Source organism: Rhinatrema bivittatum, chromosome 2 (assembly GCF_901001135.1).
Source record: "Rhinatrema bivittatum chromosome 2, aRhiBiv1.1, whole genome shotgun sequence".
Lineage (NCBI taxonomy): Eukaryota > Metazoa > Chordata > Amphibia > Gymnophiona > Rhinatrematidae > Rhinatrema > Rhinatrema bivittatum.
In genome coordinates this window covers 124,720,484-124,741,164 of record NC_042616.1, presented here as the reverse complement: position 1 = coordinate 124,741,164, position 20,681 = coordinate 124,720,484, and the positions used below count along the sequence as shown (strand labels likewise).

The window sequence follows — 20,681 nt, the reverse complement described above, 5'->3', positions numbered from 1 at the left end:
GCATACCAACGCAGCAAGAACCTAAAGGACTCTGTTGTGCATGCAGCTGTCACTTTACAGAACCCCATAAGACAGCAAGGCAGCCATCGTTGCTGTGGAAACTGCGAAATGTGTTCCATCACTATAGAGGGATCTTCATGGAAACATCCACGCACAGGTCACATCTATTATAAAAATTCAGAGACATCTTGTAATTCCACGTCCGTGGTATACCTAATAGAATGTCCTTGTCAATTAACATATGTTGGATGCACGAGTAGAAAAATCAAAACGCGGCTTTTTGAACACCGCAGCCGCTTAAACACAGAGAACCTGGAAGCACCGATGGTAGATCACTGTATTGCAACGGGCCACACTTTTGACCAATTACGATGGACCATCCTTGAACAAATTTTACCCAGCCCACGTGGAGGAGACATTAAACAAACACTCAACTTTCGTGAACAGAGGTGGATTTTTACTTTAATGTCCGCAACACCTTTCGGTCTCAATGACTCAGTTGAATGGGCTTCGCTCATTTAGTTCCTGATCTAGCTACATTGGTTTGACGTCACTATCACTTGTTCCCGCCCACAGCGGTAGGTATATAATCAGCACTTTAACATGGCGGATCCTGCTGCCAAAATATCGCTGCAGCCAAGTAGCAGAAGAAGCGGGCAGTCTGGAAAATAGTAAGTTATGGCAACCAACAGCTTGCATTGAGTCTGTCTTGAACATGGGATATGTTAACTCTGCTTTATCAAATTGCAGCACTGGCACACTGCGGCCCCTGAAGAAGGTTCCCCAGAAACACGAGCCGTGTCGGGCCAACACGCCAGTACCGAGTCCCTGACTGCAAAACAGCAAAACATGCTACGATAAGTGTTTATCCTTTCTACTGCCTATAATACTTTGTAACTGACGACACGTTGTCGGTACCTTGATCACCTAGTGAGACCTATGATTATAACTTTGAGACGGTGTACGCAAAGCTTATCACCGCACTATTGAACTATTGGCATTTAGGGACTAATTCACCAGTACCCTGCCATAGTATATATGAGGTCTCATTTATCCATCAAACTAACAGGCTACGGCAAATACTGATGGTATAATATGATGTTGTTTTAAATAATTGACACAAGATTACATCATAATTCAACAGTCTTTTTATTTATTGGTTACTACCCTAAATCAATTAAGCCTGATACTTCATTTGAATACATATCCAGCGCAGCTCACTGCTTTAACAGCAGGGGGAAATGAAGAAAAGAGAATTTATATTCAGGCAACAACCAACAAGGACTGAATTAAACAGGCTGGGTAAAGAAATAAGCATGGGAGTAGCTTGCTTATTGCGCGGTTACTACTTCTAACCAATTAAACTTGATACTTCACTTTGATGCAGATCCAGCACTGCTCTCTACATCAGTGGCAGGGGTGGAAGTAAATTAGAACCATAAAGTTACCAATAACGGCCCTGAACCCAGCGGTCAGAGTAACAGATAAGTATGAGAAAAATAAGTGTGAAAGCTTGCTGGGCAGACTAGATGGGCCATTTGGTCTTCTTCTTCCATCATTTCTATGTTTCTATGAATCTTCTTGGTGTTTGGGTACTTGCCAGGTTTTGTGGCCTGGTTTGGCCTCTGTTTGAAACAGGATGCTGGTTTGGCCTCTGTTTGAAACAGGATGCTGGTCTGACCCAGCATGGCAATTTCTTATGTTCTTATGTATTGCTTTGCTCTTTTTTGTGATGTGTTATTTTGTGTCTGTTTATATTTACTCTTGTCTTTATTTATAATTTTTTAATTTATAAATATTTGACAAATGATTCTCACAATATAGTTTGATCTATTCACTTGAAATTTACATTTTTTCCCCACTATAGAAATTAATAATAAAGAAAAATATTTTACATTCATTTTGAACAATTTTTAAATTTGTATCTTACAGAAAGAAACAAATAGTATTGGTAAAAATATATGGGCAGAGAGGATAGAAAAATTATTTTAGGAGATAATCACAAGAAAAATAACAAAGGTAATTAACATTAACATAGAATATCAGCTGATATTCATACTTGCTTAAACCCTACCCACAGGGAAGGAAGTACTGGGTAACCGAGCCTCCAAAAACTGATGCAATTGTTCTATTTGAAAAAATACAGTGTATCTTCATTATTCTTAATTTCACACTGACAAGGGTACCGTAATAAGAAAGAAAATCCCAAAAAGATAACCTATTGTCTTAAGGAGAAAAATTCCCTTTTTTTTACCCGAGTAACTGAAGCAAGATCAGGATATATCTTAATTGATTGAGCATGAAATGATTTGGGAAATCTTTGCAAATACCTTTTCATATGATTATTTATATTTTGTGTAGTAATAAATGACACTATTAGGGTATTTCGATCTTTGACATCTAAGCTTGAACTCTCCAGAAAACTTGTTAAGTTTGCGGGAATAGTAACTGTGGGAGCCGAAGCTCTATTTGTAGAAAATAACAAGAACATCTTGTTCAGAAAATCCCAATATTTCTATTAGAAATCTCTTTAAAGAAATAAAAGGAATTTCACCCGCAACTTTAGGGAAATTTAAAATTCTAATACTTAGATGTCTTATATTGTTTTCAGTCATTTCAAGACAACGTAAATTAACAATCTGATCTTTAACCATCATTAAGCTTCTGGAAAGACCTGATATTACTCTCGGTCTCTCCAACTCTATTGGATATTTCATTATTCTGTTGTTGAATACTCTGCATTTTTTCTTGAAAATTAGAAGAAACAAAATCTATTTTTTCTCAAGTCTGTTTATGGTTAAGCTCAGACCATTAATCACTTCGCAGATCGCCTCTAGAGTGACTGTCTCCGGCCATGTTATATCGCGCCACAGATCTTCTAATTGCCCAGAAGCTATGGGTTCCTAGCTCTCTCTTTCTCAGATGTTTCCCCATCTCGTCTTTCTCTCCAGCCTCTAAGGAACTCCTTCCCTCTGGTACTGCTCCGGAGACAGAACCCACCCTGCGTGACCACACTGAGCAAGAGGTGGACGTTGTTCTGGGCTCAGGGTTGCTTCGTCTTGGGAAGCTTCATGGTCTCCTTCCCGTGAACTTCCAACGGAGTTACTAGTTCTCTGTGTTTCCAGCTGAGTTAAAAAAGCAATCAATTTCGAGTTGCATTAGGGAGGGTAAGGGCTTGGAGGGGAAAACCCTTATTTTCCCTTTCCTTTTGGTCGGCATGATCAGGAAATACGAATATCAGGAAAAAAAACAAAGTACAACTCTTACGTTTGATGATACTTCTGTGTCGCTCTCTTATCCTTTTTCCCAGAGATTCCCGGGAATAAATTTAGGCAAACCAGGTAAACCGGGCAAACCCGGGCTAAGCCGGGCAAAGCCGCGTGCCCCTTAAGCACGTTTGGCTTTGGCGGTGTGCTGGCGACTGCAATGCACCTCAGGAGTGCCGATCTTAAAAGGGCACTTCCGGCCCTTCCCTCTGACGTCAGGCGCAGCGGCAAATCCCGTTCAGGAAGAAATTTTCTTTGCTCACAGATTGTAAGAGTATTGGTTTAGCCAGGTAATTTCCAAAGGTAAATGTCTCTCCAGCTGCAGTTACTGTAGCTGGGTTAAAAAATGGTTTGGATAAGTTCTTGGAGGAGAAGTCCATTAACTGCTATTAATCAAGTTTACTTAGGTAATAGCCACTGCTAGTAACTGCATCAGTAGCATGGGATCTTCTTATTGTTTGGATAATTGCCAGGTTCTTGTGGCCTGGTTTGACCTCTGTTGGAAACAGGATGCTGGGCTTGATGGACCCTTGGTCTGACCCAGCATAGCAATTTCTTATGTTCTTATGTGTTGCTTTGCTCTTTTTTGTGACGTTATATTTTGTGTCTGTTTATATTTACTCTTGTCTTTAACTTGTGGACTGTTTCACCAGTGTAGCATTCCCCCAAATTTTCTGAATTGAATAATATAGAGGTAAGGGTTACTTCACTCCCTTATTAATAGTTCTGTCCTTGACCAGCTATGGGGAAAGAATTTTGAATTTTCTAAGACCATCCCTAAAATTTTTCCCTGGCTAAGTTGCTAGGATTGGTCAAGCTTCCCTTTTAGAAACTGGGTTGAACATGTTGAAGGTATGGTCGGACGTAGTCTTATTTTTGGAAGAGGAATGTTTGGTAGTTCCCTTAGTTCAGCCAACTGCAATGAATGGCTTTTTATATAAAAAGAAAAACCAGGAGCAGTGAACATTGAAAAGAATATTTTTTTAATGTTTTTTTAATCTGGAAGAAAAAACCCAGAAATTGAGCCAAAATGTCAAAAGACCTGATTAAAGTTCCTTTTCAATCATAGATCAGAAACAACACACTTTTTTGTATTTTAGGTATTTGTATAGATGTGCAAGAAATGTTAAGTATATCTTCAAAATAACTTATTAATTCGAGTTAATCCTTTCTACCATAGCACCTATTAACTGAAATGTACAAGACTCAAAAAACAGCACAAAGGATGCGTAATATACAGTGTTGCATAAAATCAAAAGGATCATTTATGCCTTCTCCTGTGACAATTCAAGTCCACAATACATGTACCACTAGTTGGATTAAGATGAGATATGGATTTACAGTAAAATTTGGTCTACAGAAATAGGTGCAAGAATCAGGTTTACTTGTAGCTTTCCTTTGAAAATCAGTTTCAGGGTCGGCATGTACATATTAACTGCATATTTTATAGAAAGACAGCTGTTTGAAAATTGCCTTTTTTATTTACTTGTGCTGATCTCAACTGAATAAACTGACCAGTAGGAGAAATTATCTAGTGTTCTTTGATGAAATAAATTATCTTCATTTCATTTAGGACTGTAATAAATTAAAATATAGTGGCGTCTATTTGAGGATCCATGATGCAAATTCACATGAGTTATTAATGAATATCCCCCATCACAACTAATGGAAGCAGTGGTAAACAGTGCATGTTAACATGCGTCCTGGATTAATAAATAGATCTCATTATTTGCTAAATTCAAGAGATTATTAAAGGCAACAAGCCTTTTCTTATTTTCTCTGTTCATTGAAAGGCTTAGAGCTTTCTAATTGTCCTAATTATGCATTTCCACCTTATTCTTGCATTTCAGATGCAGGCAGCAGCAAGAGGGGAAATTGATCAGTATGGACGACCAATCCGGACTCTTACACAAGCTGAAATGGTATGTATATTGATTTCTATCTAAAACATGGTCTCATACTTTTAATATGAAAGTAGTGTCATTGCTGTGTTGTGTTATAAGTGCATGGATATAAAGTTCAATAAAAAATATTTGAGTAAATATTCAAAGGGGCTATACATGGAAAATAAGTATCTTCATATGTAAGTAGCCTGTATTTGCATACATGCTTTTATATAAACCTCAAAAATATATGCTAGTTTCTGGCTTTGTGTGCACAAAACAGGGGCGGTACAGGGGCATTCGTGGACATGCTGTGAAACACATGCGTGTACTTTTAAAGCAAAGTATTTTATAAACGACGCCATTCTTATTTTGCATTATATAAAATATTAGGAGAAATCTCATCTCATTCACTTACAAGTGCATTTTCAGTAACCCGTATGGATTTGAACGTTATCCTCCCACTGTAAGGTAATAATTATTTTATTGGATTAACTTTTCTGATCAGTTTTCAGGTAGTCTCCCTTCCTAATGGCCAAATACAACAAGTAGATGAGCAAAGATGACATTGCTAGAAAGTAAAAGTGAAACATATATTATTATATTAAAATGGTCGGGAGAAGGGATGTTAGGGGTGGGGAATTGTGTTACAGCAATCAGAAGGTCACCAAGTTATGTTTGTTAGTGAGTTTAAAATCCCATTCTCTTTTAAGTCCTCTTATATTCATCATTTAAACTTTAAATGTCCTGGATTGTTCTGAAGTTCCCTTTTAGCATCTTGATCATAAGGTCTTTATTGCAGTGGTTTTATTCTGAAAAATGTTGCCTCATGGAGGGAATGGAACATCTCCCCTATGAGGAAAGGCTGAAGAGGTTAGGGCTGTTCAGCTTGGAGAAGAGACGGCTGAGGGGGGATATGATAGAGGTCTTTAAGATCATGAGAGGTCTTGAACGAGAAGATGTGAATCGGTTATATAGACTTTCAGATAATAGAAGGACCAGGGGGCATTCCATGAAGTTAGCAATTAGCACATTTAAGACTAATCGGAGAAAATTCTTTTTCACTCAACGCACGAATAAGCTCTGGAATTTGTTGCCAGAGGATGTGGTTAATGCAGTTAGTGTAGCTGGGTTCAAAAAAGGTTTGGATAAGTTCTTGGAGGAGAAGTCCATTAACTGCTATTAATCAAGCTTACTTAGGTAATAGCCACTGCTAGTAATTGCATCAGTAGCATGGGAAAACAAGAGATGTGGAACAACAGTGGGCCAAACTAAAAGGAGCAATTACTGAAGCGACTAATAAATATTTTAGAAAAGTAAAGAAAAGCAAGAAAAGAATGAAACCTATCTGGTTTACAAAGGAGGTGGCTGATAAAATTAAAGATAAAAGAAGGGCATTTAAGAAATATAAAAAATCCCAAAGGGAAGATCAACAGGAAGAATATATGGTAAAACTGAGGGAGACTAAGAAAGAAATCAAGGAAGCCAAAAGTCTAGTGAAAGAAAGGATTGCCAAAGAGGTAAAGCGAGGTGACAAAACATTTTTCAGATTCATCAGTGAAAGGAGAAAAGTCCAAAGTGGTACAGTGAAATTGAAAGGTGAAAAGGACCAATGGGTCGAAACCAATGAACAAATGGCAGAAATATTAAATGAATACTTCAATTCGGTGTTCAGCAAAGAAGACATTGAGGGAAGGACTATCGCTAGTTAACAAGAAAATGGAGGGGAGTAGAATGGATGAAACTCCGTTTACGGGAGAGAATAGGGATGTGAATTGTGTGATCGATCGTCTTAACGATCGATTTTGGCTGGGGGGGGGGGGGAAATCTGATCGTCATGTTTTTTTTTGTTAAAAAATCGTAAATCGGGGGAGGGGGGAAAACCGGCAAACCAAAACAACCCTAAAACCCACCCCGACCCTTTAAAACAAATCCTCCACCCTCCCAAACCCTTCCAAAATGTTTTAAATTACCTGGGGTCCAATGGGGGCGCCCCGGCGCGATCTCCCACTGGACTCCAGCTAATTTAAAACATTTTGGGGGGGTTTGGGAGGGTGGGGGATTTGTTTTAAAGGGTCGGGGTGAGTTTTAGGGTTGTTTTGGTGTGCCGGTTTTCCCGCCCTCCCCCGATTTACGATTTTTGACGATAAATCGGGGGAATTGCTATTGTATCGCGGCTCTAACGATTTTGACTATTTAAAATATATCTGACGATTGTTTTAAATCGTCAAAAAACGATTCACATCCCTAGAAGAGAATGTATGGGAAGAGCTAGGAAAACTGAAAGTAGACAAAGCTATGGGGCCTAATGAGGTTCATCCCAGGATACTGAGGGAGCTCAGAGATGTGCCAACAGCTCTGCTGCATGACATGTTCAATAGATCCCTGGAAACGGGAGTGTGCCGAGTGATTGGAGAAGAGTGGTGGTGGTCCCTCTTCACAAGAGTGGGAGCAGAGAGGAGGCTGGAAACTACAGGCCGGTTAGCCTCACCTCAGTGGTGGGAAAAGTATTGGAGTCGCTGTTGAAGGAAAGAATAGTGAACTATCTACAAGCAGCAGAATTGCTGGACCAAAGGCAACATGGTTTCACCAAGGGAAGGTCCTGTCAGACGAATCTGATCGACTTTTTTGATTGGTTGACTAAGGAATTGGATCGAGGAAGATCCCTCAATGTCATCTACTTGTCTTTTAGCAAAACTTTTAATACAGTCCCGCAGAGGAGGCTTGTGAATAAAATGAGAAGCTTGGGAGCGCGTGCCAAGGTGGTGGCCTGATAGCAAATTGGTTGAAGGACAGAAGACAATGTGTGATGGTAAATGAAACTTACTCGGAAGAGAGAGCGGTGATGAGTGGAGTGCCACAAGGGTTGCTGTTGGGACCGGTCCATTTCAATATCTATGTGAGCGGCATCGCAGATGGGATAGAAGGTAAGGTTTGTTTATTTTTTGATGATACTAAGATCTGCAACAGAGTGGACACGCCGGAAGGAGTGGAGAGAATGAGATGGGATTTAAGGAAGCTGGAAGAGTGGTCGAAGATATGGCAGCTGAGATTCAGTGCCAAGAAGTGCAGAGTCATGCATATGGGGTGTGGAAATCCAAAAGAAATGTATTTGATGGGGGGTGAAGGCTGATATGCATGGAGCAGGAGAGAGACCTTGGGGTGAAGTCGGCGAAACAATGTGATAAGGGAATAGCTAAAGCCAGAAGAATGCTGGGCTGCATAGAGAGAGGAATATCGAGTAAGAAAAGGGAAGTGATTATCCCCTTGTACGGGTCCCTGGTGAGGCCTCAGCTAGAGTACTGTGCTCAGATCTGGAGACTGTATCTCCGAAGGAACAGAGACAGGATGGATGCGGTCCAGAGAAGGGTGACCAAAAAGGTGGATGGTCTTCATCGAATGACTTATGAGGAGAGATTGAAGAATCTAAATATATATACCCTAGAGGAAAGGAGAAACAGAGGTGATATGATACAGACTTTCAGATACCTGAAAGGTTTAATGATCCAAAGTCAACGACAAACGTTTTCCGTTGGAAAAAAATCAGCAGAACCAGGGTCACGATTTAAAACTCCAGGGAGGAAGACTCAGAACCAATGTCAGGAAGTATTTCTTCACGCAGAGGGTGGTGGATGCCTGCAACATCCTTCCGGAGGAAGTGGTAAAGACTAAAACTGTGAAGTTTTTCAAATGGGCGTGGGATAAACACGGTGGATCCATAAAGTCTAGAGGATGTGAATGAAGTGAAGAGGCATGGGGGTGGCTTGCGGGAATGACAGATACTACCTGGTGATTAATACCCTTAATCTAGAAACATATACATGGTTAATGCGACTCCAACATTGCTCTATACTTCAACGGCAAGAGGAAATATGGAAAAAAGGACTTGCCATTCACAAATAAGCGGGAGAGTAGCTTGGCTTGTTGGGGCGGTTACTACCCCAAACCAAATAAGCCTGATACTTCACTTTCAGTGCATATCCAGCGTAGCTCTCTACTTCAATGGCAGGGGGGAATGAAGATAAGAGGATTTACATTCATACAACAATTAACAAGGACTGAATTGCATAGTCTGGTTAAACAAATAAGCATGGGAGTTGCTTGCTTGTTGTGGCGGTTACTACCCTAAATCAATTAAGCCTGATACTTCATTTGATACATATCCAGCGCAGCTCATTGCTTTAACCGCAGGGGGAAATGAAGAAAAGAGAATTTATATTCAGGCAACAACCAACAAGGACTGAATTAAACAGGCTGGGTAAAGAAATAAGCATGGGAGTGGCTTGCGTATTGCGCGGTTACTACTCCTAACCAATTAAACTTGATACTTCACTTTGATGCAGATCCAGCACTGCTCTCTACATCAGTGGCAGGGGGTGGAAGTAAATTAGAACCATAAAGTTACCAATAACGGCCCTGAACCCAGCGGTCAGAGTAACAGATAAGTATGAGAAAAATAAGTGTGAAAGCTTGCTGGGCAGACTAGATGGGCCATTTGGTCTTCTTCTGCCGTCATTTCTATGTTTCTATGAATCTTCTTGGTGTTTGGGTACTTGCCAGGTTTTGTGGCCTGGTTTGGCCTCTGTTTGAAACAGGATGCTGGTTTGGCCTCTGTTGAAACAGGATGCTGGTCTGACCCAGCATGGCAATTTCTTATGTTCTTATGTATTGCTTTGCTCTTTTTTGTGATGTGTTATTTTGTGTCTGTTTATATTTACTCTTGTCTTTATTTATAATTTTTTAAATTATAAATATTTGACAAATGATTCTCACAATATAGTTTGATCTATTCACTTGAAATTTACATTTTTCCCACTATAGAAATTAATAATGAAGAAAAATATTTTACATTCATTTTGAACAATTTTAAATTTGTATCTTACAGAAAGAAACAAATAGTATTGGTAAAAATATATGGGCAGAGAGGATAGAAAAATTATTTTAGGAGATAATCACAAGAAAAATAACAAAGGTAATTAACATTAACATAGAATATCAGCTGATATTCATACTTGCTTAAACCCTACCCATTAATGGGCACAGGGGAGGAAGTACTGGGTAACCGAGCCTCCAAAAACTGATGCAGTTGTTCTATTTGAAAAAAATACAGTGTATCTTCAGTATTCTTAATTTCACACTGACAAGGGTACCGTAATAAGAAAGAAAATCCCAAAAAGATAAACTGTTGTCTTAAGGACAAAAATTCCCTTTTTTTTACCCGAGTAACTGAAGCAAGATCAGGATATATCTTAATTGATTGTGCATGAAATGATTTGGGAAATCTTTGCAAATACCTTTTCATATGTTTATTTATATCTTGTGTAGTAATAAATGACACTATTAGGGTATTTCGATCTTTGACATCTAAGCTTGAACTCTCCAGAAAACTTGTTAAGTTTGCGGGAATAGTAACTGTGGGAGCCGAAGCTCTTTTTGTAGAAAATAACAAGAACATCTTGTTCAGAAAATCCCAATATTTCTATTAGAAATCTCTTTAAAGAAATAAAAGGAATTTCACCCACAACTTTAGGGAAATTTAAAATTCTAATACTTAGATGTCTTATATTGTTTTCAATCATTTCAAGACAACGTAAATTAACAATCTGATCTTTAAACCATCATTAAGCTTCTGGAAAGACCTGATATTACTCTCGGTCTCTCCAACTCTATTGGATATTTCATTCTCACAGGACAAGCAGGATGGTTGTCCTCACAAATGGGTGACATCGAGGATGGAGCCCACCACGGAAAACTTCTGTCAAAGTTTAAACAGAACTTTGACTGGCCCCTACTGGGCATGCCCAGCAAGGCACTGACCCTGCAGCCAGCAGGGGTCTCCCTTCAGTCTTCTTTTTCCGCGCAGCAGTTGCCACGCGGTGAAAGGAGCTCTCTAACCACGTTCCTGACAGGAATTTGGAAGTTAATTTCCTAAGAAAATTTGTCCCTCAGGGGTCTCCCTTCGACAAATTTTTAGTCATCTTACGGAACCCGGTAAGTTTTTTGCCTTTTTCCATCGACTACCGTCAATTTTGGCCCTTGAGGCCTGTTGGCACTTACCGATCCCCAGCCTAAATTTTGGCTTCAGGCCATGGCAACGGGGTTCCGCCGTTGTCCGGATTGTACCCGGACTATGTCCATCACAGACCCCCACAGGGTTTGTGTAATGTGTTTGGGTAGTGAGCATGATGTCCTGACTTGCACCAAATGTGCCTTAATGACACCCAAGGGTCGCAAAGCCAGGATGGAGAAGATGGGGCTCCTCTTCCATGCACCTAACCCAACGCCATCGATAGCATCGACGTCATCGGAACCGGCACCGTCGAAGTTGTACCATCATCGTCAACCCTCCGGTGACCGTCCGCCATCGATCGCTTCTCGGCCGTCGACTCCCGTCCCTTCCCCGGATGGGCGAGGGGATCGGAAGGAAAAGCACCGCCATCGACGGCACAAGTCTCGGCCTGTCGAGGATCCACAGCCATCGACCCTCTGCTCAAGCCGAGCCACCGACAAAGAAACCGCGAACAGACCGGACACCCTCCACGTCTCGTTCGCCGGCATCGAGGAAACCCTCACCCTCCCGGGGTGCGGGGGCCGTGATCCCACCGGTTACGGTGGTCCCTCCGGCCCTGCCTCAGCCTCCCTCTCCCGTTGAGCCGGGTATGGTTACCCCTGGTCTCCGGGCAGAACTGGACCGGCTGGTCCAGGAGGCCATCGAGAAAGCGATGAAGAAATTGCAACCTCCATCGGCACCGTCTCCGGCACCGGTTCCAGTGCCGCCCCCGACACCGACACCGGCACCGGCTTCGCCACCGAGGAGGGAACCGACCACCGAGCCGTTGATACAAGCGCTAGCACCGCTACTGAGCCGCATGGAGGCGCTCATGACGGCCCTTCCATCGGTGATTCCAGTACCATCGACAACACCACCGTCTCCGACTGGATTTTCATCGGCAGGAGAAACACCGTTCCGGATTCCCCCTTCCGGGGTGGTTCCATCGGTGCCTTCTGGTATATCTCCACCGATATATCCTTCGGTTCCATCCATTCCACGCCAGGCACCGATTCCATCGGCAGCACCGAAGCCATCGATGCCATTTCTGGTTCCACCTACGGCACCGATTCCACTTCGGTTTCCATCGATGCCTTCAGAGCCTCAGCCAGGTCCATCAGGGCTACAAGCCCCACTTGATCCCTACGATACCTGGGGTGATGATGATGATACATCTTCTGACACAGATTTGCCTTCGCCACCATCTCCTACAGAGAGTAGAAAAAGATCTCCTCCTGAGGATCTATCTTTCATTAATTTTGTGAAAGAGATGTCAGAAGTTGTACCTTTTCAACTACAATCTGAAGCTGATGACAGACACCAGATGATGGAACTCCTTCAATTTCTGGATGCTCCAAAAATCATCGCTTCCATCCCTATACACCAGGTGTTTTTGGATCTGCTCAAGAAAAACTGGGAATCTCCTTCATCAGTGTCCACCAGTTAACAAAAAGCTGACTCCACCTACCTTGTCCAGTCAGCACCAGGTTTCCAAAAACCTCAACTGGATCATCGCTCTGTTGTGGTTGAGTCCGCGCAGAAGAAGGCCAAGCGTCTTAAGCCACACTCTTCTACCCCACCTACCAGGGACAACAAGTTCCTAGATAGTGTTGGACGGAAAGTCTATCATGGAGCTATGTTGATTTCACGCATAGCTTCATATCAACTTTACATGACTCAGTACAACAGAGCCATCCTTAAGCAGATGCAAGACTATGCTGACACGTTGCCAGACCAATACCAACCGCAGCTTCAAACCCTTCTTCACAAGGGATTTGAGGCAGGGAAGCACGAGATTAGGACTGCCTACGACATATTCGATGCTTCCACAAAAGTTTCAGCCACAGCCATCTCAGCCAGACGTTGGGCTTGGTTAAAATCATCCAACCTTCGCCCAGAGGTTCAAGATCGTCTTGCTGATTTACCCTGCTTAGGCGATAATTTGTTTGGAGAGCAAATTCAGCAGATTGTGGCGGAGTTAAAAGATCACCATGAGACGTTGAAACAACTCTCATCTGTCCCACCTGAGCTGACCTCCAAGCAACCGCAAAAGAAAGACTCTAAGAAGTCATTCTTTCGACCACGCCGTTATTACCCTCCATCGGCCAGGCCTCGTCCAGCTCGATCCTCTACTAGGCCTCAGCCGCGTCAGCCTAGGAAGCAAAGGCCTACTGTAGCCCCTCCTCCTGGGCCTGCGGCTGGCCTTTGACTCCCCTGTAGGGAACACATGCCAAACCCCTCTTCCGGACATCCCTGTAGGAGGTCGACTGTACCATTTTCTACAACCTTGGTTGCAGATCACCTCAGATCAGTGGGTGCTAACAATTATCGCACAGGGTTACCACCTCAACTTCATAACTCTTCCGGCAGACTCCCCGCCTCTTTAAGCGTGGAGTCTATCCACCCATTTGGCTCAATTACAACAGGAAGTATCCCTTCTTCTGCAATCAAATGCTATAGAACCCGTTCCTCCCTCTCAACGAGGCAAGGGATTCTATTCCAGATACTTCCTAATACCAAAGAAATCAGGGGGACTACGTCCCATTTTGGACCTTCGAGCCCTCAACAAATACCTTCAAAAAGAGAAGTTCAAAATGGTAACCCTAGGCGCGCTGCTCCCTCTGCTACAAAGAGGGGATTGGCTGTGCTCTCTCGACCTCAAGGACGCTTATACCCACATTGCGATCACACAATCCCATCGCAAATATCTGCAGTTTCTAGTAGGCCACGACCATTATCAATACGTGTCCTCCCTTTCGGTCTAGCTTCTGCCCCACGAGTCTTTAACCAAATGTCTCGTAGTGGTAGCAGCATTCCTAAGGAAGGAAGGTGTCCACGTCTACCCATACCTGGACGATTGGCTAATCAGGGCCTCCACCCAACAGATAGCTCAATCCTCCCTAAAATTGACTATTCAAACACTCCTTTCCTTAGGGGTTTCTCGTCAATTACGAGAAATCTTGCTTAGTCCCGTCTCAAACCTTATCCTTCATTGGGGCAGACTTGGACACCTTACAGGCAAAGGCTTACCTTCCTCTTCAGAGGGTCCACACCCTAATGTCCCTGGCTCGCCAGCTCCAGTCTCAGAACACTGCCACGGCTCGCCAGTTCCTCATTCTCCTAGGGCACATGGCATCCTCGGTTCAAGTCACTCCCATGACCCGACTAGCCATGAGAGTAACACAATGGACTCTACGACACAAATGGATTCAAGCTTTTCAGCCTCTGTCCTCCATAGTCACAGTCACACAAGCGCTGCGCCTATCCTTAACCTGGTGGACGACTCCTTCAGGGCTTACCCTTTCTTCCACTGGATCCGCAAGTAATCCTAACCACCGACGCTTCTCACATCGGTTGGGGAGCCCATGTGGACGACTTTCAAACCCAAGGGTTATGGTCCAAAGAGGAAGCCGAACACCAGATCAATTTCCTGGAACTTCGAGCAATCCGCTATGCGCTCCGCACTTTCAAAGATCATCTCTTTCATCAGATAATCTTAATCCAGACGGACAACCAAGTGGCCATGTGGTACATAAACAAGCAGGGAGGCACAGGCTCCTTCCTTCTGTGTCAGGAAGCTGCGCACATCTGGGCGGAAGCCCTCTCCCACTCCATGTACCTCAGGGCCACTTACCTGCCGGGAGTAGACAATGTATTGGCAGACCAGCTGAGCCGTGTCTTCCAACCACACGAGTGGTCACTCGATCCTTTGGTAGCGACCTCTCTGTTTCACAAGTGGGGTTCTCCCCGCATAGACCTCTTTGCGTCCCCTCAGAACCACAAAGTGGACGATTACTGCTCTCTCATTCGGAGCCAGCACTCTCGGCCGAGGGATGCATTCTCCCTCAAGTGGACAACCGGTCTGCTCTATGCATTCCCTCCACTCCCTCTTGTGTCAAAGACTCTCGTGAAGCTACGCCAGGACGGAGGAACCATGATCCTGATAGCACCTTACTGGCCACGCCAAGTATGGTTTCCAATACTCCAGGATCTCTCCATCCGCAGGCACATTCCTCTGGGAAAGGACCCGCATCTGCTCACTCAAAACGACGGATGCCTCGTCCATCCCAACCTCCAAGCCTTGTCCCTGACGGCATGGATGTTGAAAGGTTAGTCCTTCAGCCTTTCAACCTTTCAGATTCCGTTTCTCGGGTCCTGATAGCTTCACGAAAGCCTTCCACAAGAAAGTCTTACTCATACAAATGGAAAAGGTACACATCATGGTGCACTTCTCAGTCCCTTGATCCCCTTTCCTGTCCAATCTCCAAATTCTTGGACTATTTATGGCATCTCTCTGAATCAGGTCTTAAAACCTCTTCTATCAGAATGCATGTCAGTGCGGTAGCCGCCTTCCATAAGGGTATTGGGGGTAATCCTATTTCAGTACAACCCCTAGTAACAGCTTTCTTAAGGGCTTGCTCCATCTAAAGCCGCCCTTGCGTCCTCCGGCCCCATCCTGGGACCTTAACCTGGTTCTTGGTCGTCTTATGAAACCTCCTTTCGAACCTCTGCACTCCTGTGACTTTAAATATCTCACTTGGAAAGTGTTATTCCTTTTGGCTATTACTTCAGCTCGCAGGGTTAGTGAATTACAGGCCCTAGTTACCTATCCGCCTTACACTAAGCTCCTGCAGGACCGGGCGGTACTCCGCACTCACCCTAAATTTTTACCTAAGGTAGTTTCTGAGTTTCATATCAATCAATCCATCATACTACCTATCTTTTTTCCCAGGCCCCACTCCAACTCTGGAGAGCAGACCCTGCATACCCTAGACTGTAAACGAGCTCTAGCTTTTTACCTAGACCGTACAGTTTCCCACAGGAAGAGCACTCAATTATTCGTCTCTTTCCATCCTAATAAGTTGGGACAACCTGTGGGTAAGCAGGCTCTTTCTTCCTGGTTGGCGGACTGCATTTCTTTTTGCTATGAGCAAGCTGGCATTCCTTTTCAAGACCGTGTTAAAGCACACTCTGTGAGGGCCATGGCGACGTCAGTGGCACACCTTCGATCGGTGCCGCTTCCTGACATCTGCAAAGCTGCAACCTGGAGTTCTCTCCATACCTTTGCAGCCCATTATTGTTTGGACAAGGCTGGAAGACAGGACTCCATCTTCGGCCAGTCTGTCTTGCGTAACCTTTTTCCAACCTGATGTACCAACACCCTTCCACCTACCCGGTTGGGTGCGGATGCCCTTTCCCAAATTTCTCCTCACTTATTGTGCCTGCTGCACACCGTTGGGTACATTTGGTGCAAGTCGGGACATCCTCAGCTCGGTACTCACCCATTTGTGAGGACAACCATCCTGCTTGTCCTGTGAGAAAGCAAATGTTGCTTACCTGATGTAACAGGTGTTCTCACAGGACAGCAGGATGTTAGTCCTCACGAAACTCGCCCGCCTCCCCGCGGTGTTGGGTTCGTTTTATTTTTACTTTCTAGGCACTGCCTGTAGCTTTGAAAATCAGACTGAAGGGAGACCCCTGCTGGCTGCAGGGTCAGTGCCTTGCTGGGCATGCCCAGTACGGGCCAGTCAAAGTTCTGTTTAAACTTTGACAGAAGTTTTCCGTGGTGGGCTCCATCCTCGATGTCACCCATTTGTGAGGACTAACATCCTGCTGTCCTGTGAGAACACCTGTTACAACAGGTAAGCAACATTCGCTTTATTCTGTTGTTGAATACTCTGAATTTTTTCTTGAAAATTAGAAGAAACAACAAATTAAATAAGTAACAAATAAAATAGTATTAGTGCAAGAAGTACATTCAACTATGATACAGTCAGAGAATATTATAAAAAGGAGACTAGAAAACATGGAAAATAAATTAAGATACTTAAATCTAAGAGTCCTCAATTTTCCTAGTGTTAAGATGATCTCGCCAAAGGAACAGTTCAAAAAATATCTTAAAGATATATTATTGATACCAGGTGATAAGTTACCAGAGATATTAAAGGTCTATTATGTTCCAACAACTAAAAGTGGGCAGGAGTTAAAAACTGGTGTGTTAAATCTGAACTTGGAAACAGATTTAACCGCATATATAGAAGCACCAACTGAAGAAAACATAGAACACAGAGGGACCCTACTAGTCTCTTTTAAGTATCCTGTTGACAGAGACTTAGTTCTTAGGATTTTCCTAAAGAGCCGTAACAAATTATATTATGATCAAAAATTATGGATTTATCCTGACATAGTAAAAGATACTCAGACCTGAAGGAAAGTGTTTGTGGGATTAGCTAAAGAAGCCAGAGATATGGGTGCCCAAGTAAATATTAGGTATCCTTGCAAATGCCTAATGAGACACAAAGGAAACAGATATATTTTTTATGAACCCAGGGACATGAGAAAATATCTGGACAACAACAAAGTAGGAATCAGTTAACCTAACTATAACAGGTGATAATGGAATAGGTTGTTGGTATTCTCTTTCTAAATGTTACTTTTTCAGTTGTTGTAACTATGCATAGTGTTCCCATTTTTTATTACCGTAATTGACCCTTTACTTCCTTCTTTATACACTATAAGCAGATTATGAGGTTTACTATTGTCTTTTCTTGGATATGGACATGTAAGTGTGGATTAAAGTTTAAGTAAACTAATTGTTTGTTAAAATTGGAAAATGATGATAAATAAAGAATTAAAAAAAAAAAGAAAAGAAAATTAGAAGAAACAAAATCTATTTTTTTCTCAAGTCTGTTTATGGTTAAGCTCAGACCATTAATCACTTCGCAGATCGCCTCTAGAGTGACTGTCTCCGGCCATGTTATATCGTGCTGCAGATCTTCTAATTGCCCAGAAGCTATGGGTTCCTGGCTCTCTCTTTCTCAGATGTTTCCCTATCTCGTCTTTCTCCAGCCTCTAAGGAACTCCTTCCCTCTGATACTGCTCCGGAGACAGCACCCACCCTGCGAGGCCACGCTGAGCAGGAGGTGGACGTTGTTCTGGGCTCAGGGATGCTTCGTCTTGGGAAGCTTCATGGTCTCCTTCTCGTGAACTTCCAACGGAGTCACTAGTTCTCTGTGTTTCCAGCTGAGTTAAAAAAGCAATCAATTTCGAGTTGCATTAGGGAGGGTATGGGCTTGGAGGGGAAAACCCTTATTTTCCCTTTCCTTTTGGTCGGCATGATCAGGAAATACGAATATCAGGAAAAAAAACAAAATACAACTCTTAGTTTGATGATACTTCTGTGTCGCTCTCTTATCCTTTTTCCCAGAGATTCCCGGGAATAAATTTAGGCAAACCAGGTAAACCGGGCAAACCCGGGCTAAGCTGGGCAAAGCCGCGTGCCCCTTAGGCACGCTTGACTTTGGTGGCGCGCTGGCGACTGCAATGCACCTCAGGAGTGCCGATCTTAAAAGGGCACTTCCGGCCCTTCCCGCTGACGTCAGGCGCAGCGGCAAATCCCGTTCAGAAGAAATTTTCCTTGCTCACAGATGGTAAGAGTATCGGTTTAGCCAGGTAATTTCCAAAGGTAAATGTCTCTCCAGCTGCAGTTACTGTAGCTGGGTTCAAAAAAGGTTTGGATAAGTTCTTGGAGGAGAAGTCCATTAACTGCTATTAATCAAGTTTACTTAGGTAATAGCCACTGCTATTAACTGCATCAGTAGCATGGGATCTTCTTATTGTTTGGATAATTGCCAGGTTCTTGTGGCCTGGTTTGACCTCTGTTGGAAACAGGATGCTGGGCTTGATGGACCCTTGGTCTGACCCAGCATAGCAATTTCTTATGTTCTTATGTGTTGCTTTGCTCTTTTTGTGACGTTATATTTTGTGTCTGTTTATATTTACTCTTGTCTTTAACTTGTGGACTGTTTCACCAGTGTAGCATTCCCCCAAATTTTCTGAATTGAATAATATAGAGGTAAGGGTTACTTCACTCCCTTATTAATAGTTCTGTCCTTGACCAGCTATGGGGAAAGAATTTTGAATTTTCTAAGACCATCCCTAAACTTTTTCCCTGGCCAAGTTGCTGGGATTGGTCAAGCTTCCTTTTATAAACTGGGTTGAACACGTTGAAGGGTATGGTCGGATTTAGTCTTATTTTTTGAAGAGGAATGTTTGGTAGTTCCCTTAGTTCAGGCAACTGCAATGAATGGCTTTTTATATAAAAAGAAAACCCAGGAGTAGTGAACACTGAAAAGAATATTTTTTTTAATGTTTTTTTAATCTGGAGGAAAAAAACCCAGAAATTGAGCCAAAATGTCAAAGACCTGATTAAAGTTCCTTTTCAATCATAGATCAGAAACAACACACTTTTTTGTATTTTAGGTATTTGTATAGATGTGCAAGAAATGTTAAGTATATCTTCAAAATAACTTATTAATTCTAGTTAATCCTTTCTACCATAGCACCTATTAACTGAAATGTACAAGACTCAAAAAACAGCACAAAGGATGCGTAATATACAATGTTGCATAAAATCAAAGGATCATTTATGCCTTCTCCTGTGACAATTCAAGTCCACAATACATGTACCTCTAGTTGGATTAAGAGGAGATATGGAGTTACAGTAAATTTGGTCTACAGAAATAGGTGCAGGAATCAGGTTTACTTGTAGCTTTCCTTTGAAAATCAGTTTCAGGGTCTACATGTACATATTAACCGCATAATTAATAGAAAGGCAGCTGTTTGAAAATTGCCTCTTTATTTACTTGTGCTGATCTCAACTGAATAAACTGACCAGTAGGAGAAATTATCTAGTGTTCTTTGATGAAATAAATTATCTTCATTTCATTTAGGACTGTAATAAATTAAAATATAGTGGCGTCTATTTGAGGATCCATGATGCAAATTCACATGAGTTATTAATGAATATCCCCATCACAATTAATGGAAGCAGTGGTAAACAGTGCATGTTAACATGCGTCCTGGATTAATAAATAGATCTCATTATTTGCTAAATTCAAGAGATTATTAAAGGCAACAAGCCTTTTCGTATTTTCTCTGTTCATTGAAAGGCTTAGAGCTTTCTAATTGTCCTAATTATGCATTTCCCACCTTATTCTTGCATTTCAGATGCAGGCAGCAGCAAGAGGGGAAATTGATCAGTATGGACGACCAATCCGGACTCTTACACAAGCTGAAATGGTATGTATATTGATTTCTATCTAAAACATGGTCTCATACTTTTAATATGAAAGTAGTGTCATTGCTGTGTTGTGTTTGTAAGTGCATGGATATAAAGTTCAATAAAAAATATTTGAGTAAATATTCAAAGGGGCTATACATGGAAAATAAGTATCTTCATATGTAAGTAGCCTGTATTTGCATACATGCTTTTATATAAACCTCAAAAATATATGCTAGTTTCTGGCTTTGTGTGCACAAAACAGGGGCGGTACAGGGCATTCCTGGACATGCTGTGAAACACATGCGTGTACTTTTAAAAGCAAAGTATTTTATAAACGACGCCATTCTTATTTTGCATTATATAAAATATTAGGAGAAATCTCATCTCATTCACTTACAAGTGCATTTTCAGTAACCCGT

At 42.3% G+C, this 20,681-nt stretch overlaps 1 protein-coding gene across 1 annotated transcript in view; it reads left to right on the top strand.

Moving 5' to 3' along the window:
• Window positions 1-18,185, top strand: part of CCDC7 (coiled-coil domain containing 7) — an 820,938-nt gene extending 802,753 nt beyond the window's left edge. Inside the window, exons 37-38 of the mRNA XM_029587039.1 lie at window positions 5,117-5,188; window positions 18,048-18,185. Of these exons, the coding sequence (XP_029442899.1) occupies window positions 5,117-5,188; window positions 18,048-18,185 (210 nt within the window). The remainder of the gene's footprint in view (window positions 1-5,116; window positions 5,189-18,047) is intronic.
• The last annotated feature ends 2,496 nt before the right edge of the window (window positions 18,186-20,681 follow it).